Here is a 10,615-nt window from a genome sequence, read left to right on the forward strand (position 1 = left end):
TTTGTGTGTGTGTTTCTGTAAATATAAAGGCATTTATGTCATGTATTAACTCCTGCAGAATCGTGTCACACTAATACACAATTTTAATTTGGTTATAACCTTTCCAGCAAAGAGCCTGTAACATAAGGAACACATTCTGAACAGACAGCTGAGACAATTAAACTGTTGAAGGAATATATGGGACCATTAGTGAGAACAGATGTGTCTTGCTTTCTCGGAAGTAAGTTCTGCACTATGGTATTAACTTTATTTGTCCTGAACAAAGTCAATTGCAGTACATATTCTATTGATAGGTTCCTGTTGTAATGCTGTTTGGACAGCAAGCCCAGGCATTGCTACAGGCCGCTTCCTGAGAATCCACATGCTTCTTTAAGCCTGTGTGTGCTCAGAAAGAATCATTCTTCTGCAGAAATACAGAAAGTTGGAAGTAAACTACTAGAAACATATTCAGATGCTGAGGGATATGACTAAGAAAAGTTTAACTGAACAGTCTAAAACCATCTTTGGTTTGTTTGTTTTTGTTTTTTTTTTCCCAGAGGCAAGTAGCAGAGGGAGAAAAGGATTTGAACATAGTTTGCGCAAATGACATTTAAAACTGATACAGGGAGAAACAGAAAAAATGAAAGGCTTTGAAGTAGAACTAGCCTTTCCTCCCCTACATAATGAACATAAGTTGTTAACATCCTATTGGATAGCTGCATTCAAATGTAAGTTTAACAAAGATGTGTTGTGGTAAGATGGAAAAAGGTAATAAACTTGCCAGCCAGAGGACAGGCATCAGCTTTCCTTCATAAGGGGTCAGAAGTGGCATGCTTTACTTTTTGGGGGGGGGTGTGTGGCACAGTGGTGGGTGCTGCTGCTTCTAAACCGTACTTTACATGTTAGGGGGGAAGCTGAGAATATGCAAATGAGTGATTTGCTTTGGTGGAGGCCGTTCTGTCTAGCTGCAAGGTATTGATGTAGTCAAGTGCATCGTGACAAGTAGTTTCTGTTGATCTCTTGCTTTGAAGCATGCTGTGGTTCTTGTTCTGTAAAGAACTGCAGGCATTTGTCATCAAGCAGTACTGCTGTGTGTCACTGCCAGTTGGAATCTTGCTGGTGGTAGGCCTGTTTCAAAGCTTGATGTTGCACTGATTTCCACACCCCCCACACCCCCCCCCCAAACTGGAATGACTGAGAAGAGTAGGGCCTTTGAAGTGAGTAAAGTATGCTAGGAGGCTGCTATGCTTTTCCTCTGTAAGAACAGGAATAAATTCAGTAGAATTAAGGCAAACTTTTAATGTAAAAATATGGAGGGTGATGACTTAGGCTGTGCTACATTTTCTTTAAGCAAATACCTAAGGTACAGAAACTGAAGAGGCCAATGAGAGTAGTGCCGAGATGAAAAAGGTATAAAGATTCCATAAACTTCCACCAGCAAAATCTTGTTTTCAAAACAAAAATCTTTAGAAAAAGGTGTGTGCTCTCACTTGACGTGCCTTGACTTTACTCCCTGTGCAAGAATATATACGTATGGTTTGATATAAAATTTTGCATCTTGTGGTAAGTGCAAAATAAGTGTCTGCTGCCCATGCTAATTGGTCTGAATGTGATCATACAAGCAGAGTACTTCTTACAACCTCTGCTGCTTTAGTTCAAATCTTGATAGCACAGCTCTTCCCAATTGTAGCCTGAGGTGTATTGTAATCTTGCTGAGGGGATGCCTGGTTCATTTAATGAAATACAAAGTAACTCTTTCCTGCTACAGCAGGTACAAAATAGATACCATGAGGTATGGGGTGTCTCATGTTTGGAACAAAACTTGTATAGATGGAATTACTAATGCTGCAGCAGCTTAAAACAAGAGGGAATCCACATGTAGTCCCTTAGGACTGAGATACAGTACAGGACTGTACTACAAAGTTGCTACGAAGTCGGTTTGGTGCTAGCATTAGAGAGGCATTATTAAACTGTAGTTGTGGTGAGCTTTGCTTCAGGTAAGCAAAACTACAGACTTGCCAGTGAAAACTGTAATAAGCAGTGATGTTCATGGACACAGCTGTAGCAAGGAAATGTGGGTTGCAAATGTGCTAAACTTCTGCCCCTACTTCCTGCTGTTACCCATGGGTTATGCTATTTGTCACTTGCAGTCAAGCCAGAGTCAACACCTGTTTGGCAACAGCTTGATGTAATTGCATAGACAGAGCCTGGGCAGGCAGCTGAGTTAAGGTTGATTTTTAGAATAACAGCACTAGGAAAAAGTGCTTTAAAAGACTTTAAAAAGCCCTACCTCTCTCAAACTGCCAGTTCATAGTAAAAGTTGAAGTACCCTTAGGTTAAAGGGGCTCTCGGCCTGTCTAAAACTACTCTCAAAGGACTCTGATATCCCAGCATTGCCTGTTGTAATTCCAGTCCTTAACACGCTTGCTTGAGAGGTGCCCGAAAATGGCATCAGGAGTCAGTACACTGAGCAATGAGTATTAAAGCCCCCCTGCCCACAGCCAAATGTGATGTTCTGGGAACTGAGATACATAAAAGTCTGCCTCTTGGCAGCCCACGGCTGGGAAGGGGCACCTCTAAACAGTGCTGTGGTTAGAGCACTCACCTGGCTGGGGGAAGCTTCAGCTTCAGTTCCCTGTCCAAAAGCCCAGGCATGCATCTCCTTCCTGAAAGGAGGCTGCAGGATAGAGCTCTCTATCTCTGTTCAGGGCCTGAAAATTGCTTTCTTTGTCTCCTTTCCAACTATACTTAAACATTAACTGGAATGATTAGATAAGAACCTCAGCTTTTGTTGTTAAGAGCCTGACCCCTATGTACGAAGAAAAGCTTGCCCACACAGGCAGTGCCATGTGCCTTCCATATCACTGGGTTGCAGTTATGTTTGCTTTTAAGCCAGCCGGCTTCTGGGAGGTGTCAGTTTGCTCCATTTTAAAGTACTTCTAGGTTTTTTGTTACCCTGTTGCGTGCTGCTTCGGTCTCACCTGGCATGGCTGTGATATCAATGCAAGTAATGTGTCACAGCTAAGATTTAAATACTTCTTCCAAGTAGATAAAAGTTTAACAAATAAGCTCATCTTCAAGCTGGATATGCAGCTCTTAAAACTGTGGGACAGTAGTAGTTTTTGGAATAGCATTGTAAACAACATTACAATAAGCTACAAGTGCATTAATGATGCTGTCAAGAAGCACATTGAATTTGCATATGATGCTGGGGGAACAAACACATTAATATAAGGTTCCATAGCAGTTAATGCTACTTGCATTGTCATAGCCACATGCTTCCATCTGCTCTGTGATGGGGAAAGGCACAACTGCAGAAGTTACACTGTGCTTGGTTTTTAATCTAGTGGTTGCTATCTTAGTCTAGAATAACATGCTATAATAAAGGGATTTTTTTAAGTTTATAGCTTTCTTCATGTATTACCTCATGAATAATACTGTCTACTAATAGACACTCTGAAGAACCTTCTTGTTAGCAACCGCTGCAGCTCGCTCTTCATTCACATGACGACAGCTTAAGAAGTGACCCTATGGAAACCATTCAGTATAACTGCCCAAAGGGCTTGTGGAAGATGCCAAACAGAACCAACCAAAAGAGGTCACACTCCTGGCTTAGTTGCACAACAGGTAGGTATTTAAGACTAGTTTCTTGAAAGAGTAGCAAGGAGCCTGTTACACCTGTTAAAGGAAAGGGAACAGTGCAGCTCAAAGCACAATGACAAGCCTGTTCTCCCTGATCCCGTGTTGCACAGCTTTCTGCCAAGGAAGGACAGACTTTGCAAGTAGCTCCATGTGTGCGGGAAGAGAATGGCAAGGGCCCTGTAACCTGGCAGTGCTGGGCAGTTAAGGGAGCATCAGCCTACAGACATCTCCGTACTGAGGGTAAGCAAAATCACTTCATACAGTAATCTCTAATTAAGGCAGTAAACCCAACGAACCATACAAAGGTTAATACTCTGCTGGTAAGATCCTTCCTCTAATTCTCGGCTAATGAAGGAGTGTAACTGGAGATGAACATAATGCTTTTAAGGTCTCCTGGAAGATTAGTATTTGCTGCAAATACTATCTCTGGTATGTCTGAAATAGAACAAAGTTGGCTAGCAGTTTGGCTATCCAAAGTGTGGATACTAAAAAGTAAAAACTGCTACACTACAAACTACTACCAGGAGTAGTTTGGATTTGAAACACACAAGACTACTAGATTTACATTTGGCTGTTTTCCTAGTGACAAGAGGTGTAGAAACTAGTTGTTTGGAAGCTGGATTGCTACTTGTTCAGCTACTTTGGAAGGTTAGGTGTTTACTGTTGCTTAAATATGCAAACTGAAATGCAACTACTAGGCTACCACCAAATCAAGATGAAATTAAGATTGAAAAAGTAAACATCAGGAAGAGGATGTCTGAAGAAGATAGTGCTTTCTCCACAGCAGGCTATAGCAAAGGCTAGCATTGAAGATTTCTCCCTGAGTTTACACATACCTGAATTAACCCCTGCTCTTTGCATGTGATAGCTAAGAACCTGGCCAGAGGAAGCATTAATAATATTAGAAATACTTGCCAGACTATAAATCAATGATTCATTCTGCTTTATTTTTTTGTGCTTCTCAAGATTTTCCAGAAATATTTGCTACGTATTTTTCCCTGTTTTTCAAGAACTTGTGAAACATGGGTAGGCTGCCATCTGGTAAGCTAGCAGCATACCAGCCTTCCCAGGGCTTCTTTGCATGTGACTCAGACTGTATTTTATCATTACAGAGTTTGAGTTCCAGTTCATAGTTACTGTTAAGCTAAGTGATGCACTTTGGTACATGTGGACTGCAGTCAAAAAACCTCCTCCGCATAATATTTCTTTCCTCCCTCTCCTTCCCTGTTTCCATCTACTGGAAAAAAAAACCCAAACAAAAACCCAAACCCTTCATTCAGTTCCAGTACATAGAAGAAGTGAGCCCCCAATAGCAGAGCTTGCATTTGGGAGGAGCAATACAAAACCTTCTATTGATACCAAGATGTTCAGTCTCCATCGCAGCAGCATATATACTTGCCTAGGGGTAGCTTTCTGGTACACCCCATACCATTCCCTTACTGCTCTAAGGTGAGGTTACATAATTAAACTATCTTACCCCCTGCTGAGTTTTACAGGAGCTTGAATCCCTTCTTCACGCTACCTTGAAAAAAAAATCTACAGGCATACTCTCAAGCTGCCCATCACACAAACTACAGAAGGCTTTTGATGAAAATCAGCACATCAAAAGCAAGACAAGAGGCAGGGAGAGGGATTAAAAAAAAAAAAATCCTTTTACCCCAGCATTGATTTAGGCCATTACTGGTGCCTTGGAAGCTTCACTACTCCTAGCAAGTCTATGTAGCAAGAGAGAGATCTTATACAGACAATTCTTACAATTAGAGAGCAAAGTGAAAGACAGCTTTTCTCACCCCAGGAAGAAGGTTGGGACCCTAGTGTATCATATTCTGCCTGCTATGAAACCCCAGGGATGTCTCCAGGTTTGCCTGGTGAGGAAGTCGGTACAGATGTGAAATCATGTACTCTTTCACAAATGTTATTTAAGTTCCTTGGGATGGGTGGAGACATGCCTGACATCAGGCCTGCCCCTAAATGAAAGTTTAAGCAGCAGTGGGTTAGTGCTGTCCAAGCATGCGTCAGACTTTTTAAAGCTACTGGCAAAGAGTAAAGTGCTTGCACTAGAACAAACAACATAGCTTGGAAGGGTCAAATCAATGCAGAGCTCTGGTGCAAATTTATCTTCTGACACAGCCAGAAAATCATTTAAGGATATAATTAAAGGCAATATTTTTTACAGTTCTCTTTGGTTAAGGCAAGGGCTGGCAGCTTCCTGAGTCCTCTCAGCTCAGAAGTTCATGTTAAAGTATCAGCTGCCATGTTCAAAGCAACCTGTGCTACCAACAGCAACAACAATCTCTGAAGATACTTACAAGCCAAACTGCAAGGCAGAGATACCAAGAGAGATGGCTTGAGGCCACAGAGCACACTTTCATCGATTGAATAAAATGAAATCAAACAGCCTCAGAAGAATGACGACTTCCAAGTTCTTCCTGAAATCTCTCTTCAACAGAGGCACTGGGTCTTCTCCACGCTCGGACTGGCAATCACTGGCCTGGAATCAAGATAGATGCTGTTCGGAGGGTTCTCTCCATGAAGCTGTAAGGTATTTCGGGCTATTAGCTCCTTAGCCATTAATGTGAACACCTCTTCTATGTTTTGAGCTTCTTTTGCTGATGTCTCCAGTACAGCTAAGAGCCCATGCTTCTCTGCCAGTGTGCAGGCATCTTCAAACAGGACTTGGCGCTTATCCAGTGAATCTGATTTGTTCCCTTAAAAGAAGGCAAATAGATAATTCAATAATTTAGTCTCTCAAAAATTCATCTTTAAATGCAATACATTAATTCAATTTTATTAAACAATAGATTTATGTTAGGAATAAGAGTTACTAGAAAAAACAAGATGCAAGCACATCAGAGCCACAAACATAGAATGTGAATCAAAACTGCAGCTAATCATATGACGATATCAAAGGAGTTAAAATCCAAACAAAAACTAAAAACCTGTGTTCATCTAATTACTTGCTGTAGGTAGTGGTGCCAGAGGATTATTTGGAAGCGACTGTTGGTCCCTATTCCCTAGTGTTTTTAAACATTAAGTAGCATTTAAGTTAAATATTTAAAAAAAAAAATAGAAATCTTGTAGCTATAGCTATTGCACACAGTAAACCAAAGCAATGTTCCATAAAGGTTTATTCCTTGCTCAACCTTCAGTGGAAGCCACATGTGTTATGCTATTGTCAAGCTACCTTGACACATCTCAAAGTGGATGCTCAGCTCTGAAGATCTGGAATGTTGTCAGTCTAAAGGAGATCTCCTCCAAAAAAACCCCACTAAAACCCAGGAAGAACCTGCTCAACTGTTAATCAGATTTTAACATAACCTATTTATATAAGTCAGTCATTTTAAGATGATGTCAAAAAAAGACAGGAATTCATACCAGCTACCTTAATGCTTAAAATGTATACTTAAGAAGTTTCTGCACATAGAGATTAAACTTCCACTTGAAGCAGTTTAGTCAAAATCTGTCAGAAGTCATGAAACACGTCAGATAAAATACCTTTGTGTATTTAAGTAGTTTTAGCACATGTGGAATTACCATCAGTTCTGGTACATGCAGTACCTGGCTGAAGCCTACATTCATAGTTTCAAGACAACCCTTCATCAAATTCAGATCTTGAATGTGAAGCATATATAAGCCAACTCCCCTCCCATTAAGTCCCTTTCAGTTTTTCTAAAAAGGAAAAAAAAAAACCCACCCCACAAAAGAAAGCCACAACCCCCCCCAAAACCACCTTGCTTGAGGATTATTTGCCTTCTTAAAAAGAGACCCCCCTCTTTCCTCCTTCAATTCCAGATGGGAAAGTTAGACTTCTTAACCTCATGCTAGAAATGTGTATAACACGACTACGTGTAATTAAATGTACAAAGACTTCCTGCCAAAGTAAGTAAAGCAAACAGCACCAGCTTTGGAAGAAAGCACCAAGCTGGATCCTTGACAAAAGCTTTATTTTTACCAATTTCAGAACTTCTTTCTTAAAAAAACCCAACAACAACCACCACCAGCCCCTACCACACATACAGATAAGTCTTGTTCTTTAGATTCATGAGAAAAGTTGGAAAAACCCTACCAAAGTTTAGTGGATTTCCCCGCCCCTTACTCATTCCAAGCACTGCAGTTACATGCAGGTCAGAATTTGTTGTTTGTTTCTTCAGAGGAAGAACAGGAAGAACCACGACAGCAGAAGTAAGTAATTCGCTAGGAGCACAAGCAGAAGCTTAGGTCCCATGCCTGCTGCACTGTGGGCCTCAATGCTGCCTATCCTCAAGAGCCAGTTTGGGCTGCTGCGGCTGCATGCGTCGCTCTAGGCACAGTGCCACAGTGGGACAGGCAGAAGCAGTGGAATGTAAATAAAGGCTCTGTCATTTTACTACACCAGTTCTCTCATTTGCAGCTTCTTCCTTGGGGGAGGGAAGAGCAATAACAACCTGAAACGCAAAGGGAAAGAACCACACTGCTTCCTACCAGCGCCATTCTCAGCAATTTCTACCCATTCCTTTCCTCAAGAGGCAAAGTTTCCTGAATGCTAGTGGAACAAATGTGGAGGAGGAGGAATGCAAGCAGACTACTTCATGCTCTGCAAAAGCCATGTCCCCATCTACTGTCTTACCTGATCGGAGTCCCATTACAGAGCAATACGCGTGCATATCAAAAGAACAGAGAGGAAAGATGAGAACAAGGAGTTGTGTTGCGTTGCTCTGTGCATTTCCCTTCGTGTTGAATTATTGAGCTGCTAAACTCCCGTGCATCAGGAGTACAGGGTCAGACTTACTGCAGTTCTAACTTCAATAAGGTTGTCCCTGCTTGCTAGACTAGCAGCAAGGTTGTTGCATTATTCCAGCAGGAAAGGAACAAGTAAAAAGGTTTCACTGTCTGCAATAGGCTTGGTTCTGTCAGTACCAGGCTGTGACTTTTCTCATTTTTTAAGCTTAGGCCAAATTGATACACTTTCTGATCTCTTTTAATTAAAACTGCATTCTTCTGTAATGCATAGTTTATAGATGCTTTAAGTAGTGGGGGAAGGTGAGGGAGATTTTATATACATATTAAAAAAGCTACATAACATAATATTTAAAATTAGATTCCTACCAATTAACATCATGACCAAGTTTGCAGCACCATACTTTTCAATTTCGTGAATCCAGTGAGGAATGGATTCAAATGTGGACCTCCTAGTAAGGTCATAGGCAAGGATGGCCCCATGGGCACTCCTGTAATAAGACTGGGTTATTGTCCGGAAGCGTTCTTGACCAGCTGTGTCCCACACTTGGATCTGTAAGAGAAAGGATAGAAGTTGTAAAGACCAGCAAATGCCGCTTCCTAGGTGTTGTTTGCCATCAGCATCTACGCTTTTGAAACCCCTTGTCTAGAAGGCAGCTAGACCTGTCCCAGCTCACTCTACTACACCACAGTCCAGCTTTGTCCTCTCCAGATCTGAAGAGACATTTACATCTGTAAAGACAATCTACACAGACCAAAGAGAAAGCTGCAAGGGTAGACCCAGCTTTGCAAAGAGGCCAAGAAACCCAGTTGCAACAACTGTAATAAAAGAGACAGAGCATTACAGCCTTTTAATAGGAAAGGAAGAAGAGCTAAGAAGCCCTGATGCAGGGCCAGGCAGAGCAAAGCTATATAAAGGGCAGGCATCTGAACTTTCATCTGTGCACAGAAGTAAGTTCTAACAAACAAATTTCTTCTAGTGTTTGTCTTACAAGGGGAGTCTTCATCTTCCCTCAAATCAAGCACACATCAAAGCCGAGCCTTTGCAAACTAGAGGGTTTTCCTTCCTCAGTGACGCAGCTCAAACCTCCACATCTCTGAAGGAGGGAAGAGACACCCCCTCCAAACCAGAGCCGGCTTTCAAAGAACTCCCTGCAGGCAAAGTGCAAGCCCTCTCCACAGGTAGATCCAGAGAAGCCACGAGAGCGAGTATGTACCCAAATTAGGGTGACTGCCTCCCCCGGGGCATCCTCCTGAGGGAAAGCTCCCCTCGGAAACACCCCTGGTCAGAAAGGCAGCCAGATTTTGCCTGCTGCCTTCAGCAGGGCTGAGCAGGAGACGCCGTGCACCCCACCACTCCCCTAGCACCCGCATGGGAACGGCGACGCGGTAATGGCGAGCAGGTGCTGCTCACTGAGCGGCTTGGGCTCGCTCCGGCCACCGACCTTCACTTTCTTGCCGTCGATGTCCATCGAGCGCACAGTGAAGTCGACGCCGATGGTGTTCTGCTGCTTCTCGTTGTACTGCCCCGTCTTGAAGCGGTGCACCACGCAGGTCTTCCCTACGTTGGAGTCCCCGATCAGGATGATCTTGAAGAGGTAGTCGAAGGCATCGTCCGCCCCGGAGCTGGAGAAAGGCATCGCGGCTCCCGGGCGGGTCTGCGGCGGCGGCGGTGAGGAGGAGCCGCCGCCCCGGCCCAGCTCACGGCAGCCCGGGGAAGGAGCCCCTGTCCCGACCAGCCGCCCGCTCACCTGTTAGCACTCACTCGCCAGGACAGGTAGCGCCCGCTTTGTACCCGCCCCGGCCCTCTGGGGGCAGGCGGGAAATGTAGTCCTGCTCCTCCTCTTCCTCCGCCTGCCCTGCCCCGCGGCCTACAGCTGGGGGAGCCGTGCCGGCGCCGCTCGCTCCCCCTCCCCTGCGAGGCGGGAGGCGGGCAAGGGGCCCGGCGCGCCCGGGAGCAGAGCCGGAGGGCCCTCCCCGGCGGCGGCGAGGGGCCGGACTACAACTCCCGCCGTGCCCGCGGGCCCCTCCCGCCGGAAGAGCCCCCCCCCGACTTCCTGAGGGCCGTGCTGGCCGCCGGGCCCGGTACGCGGGGGCGGGTGGTCTCCCCTGGGGCGGGGAAGGGGGCGCGGGGCGGGCGGCCGGCCGTTTAACGGGCGTGGTGGGCTAACGGCTGCGGCGGAGCCGGTGTGTGCCCTGCTGCTGCCTGCTCGGCTCGGCTCCCCGCCCCGCCCCGCTGAGGACGTGGCCGCTGGGCCACCTGCGCCGGGACGCGGGC

The 10,615-nt window shown here is 44.7% G+C and overlaps 1 protein-coding gene across 1 annotated transcript; it reads right to left on the minus strand.

The window, feature by feature from the left end:
* Positions 1–3,146: 3,146 nt before the first annotated feature.
* On the minus strand, positions 3,147–10,003 carry RAB19 (RAB19, member RAS oncogene family). Its single transcript, XM_050914386.1, has 3 exons — positions 9,783–10,003; positions 8,707–8,890; positions 3,147–6,329 (listed from the first exon to the last, which is right to left on the minus strand). Exons 1-3 carry the CDS (start codon positions 9,975–9,977, stop codon positions 6,064–6,066), a joined length of 645 nt encoding a protein of 214 aa, XP_050770343.1. The 5' UTR covers positions 9,978–10,003; the 3' UTR covers positions 3,147–6,063.
* Between the last annotated feature and the right edge of the window lie 612 nt (positions 10,004–10,615).

Source organism: Gymnogyps californianus, chromosome 1 (assembly GCF_018139145.2).
Source record: "Gymnogyps californianus isolate 813 chromosome 1, ASM1813914v2, whole genome shotgun sequence".
Taxonomy (NCBI): domain Eukaryota; kingdom Metazoa; phylum Chordata; class Aves; order Accipitriformes; family Cathartidae; genus Gymnogyps; species Gymnogyps californianus.

What these genes read in the sequence shown, in the direction of transcription:
- RAB19 (XM_050914386.1), bottom strand. Translation starts at nt 9,977, where the DNA reads ATGCCTTTCTCCAGCTCCGGGGCGGACGATGCCTTCGACTACCTCTTC. An exon ending in TCGACGGCAAGAAAGTGAAG is followed by an intron (nt 8,891 to 9,782) that starts GTCGGTGGCCGG and finishes TTTCTCTTACAG; the next exon opens with ATCCAAGTGTGGGACACAGC. An exon ending in CTTGGTCATGATGTTAATTG is followed by an intron (nt 6,330 to 8,706) that starts GTAGGAATCTAA and finishes CCTTCTTTTAAG; the next exon opens with GGAACAAATCAGATTCACTG.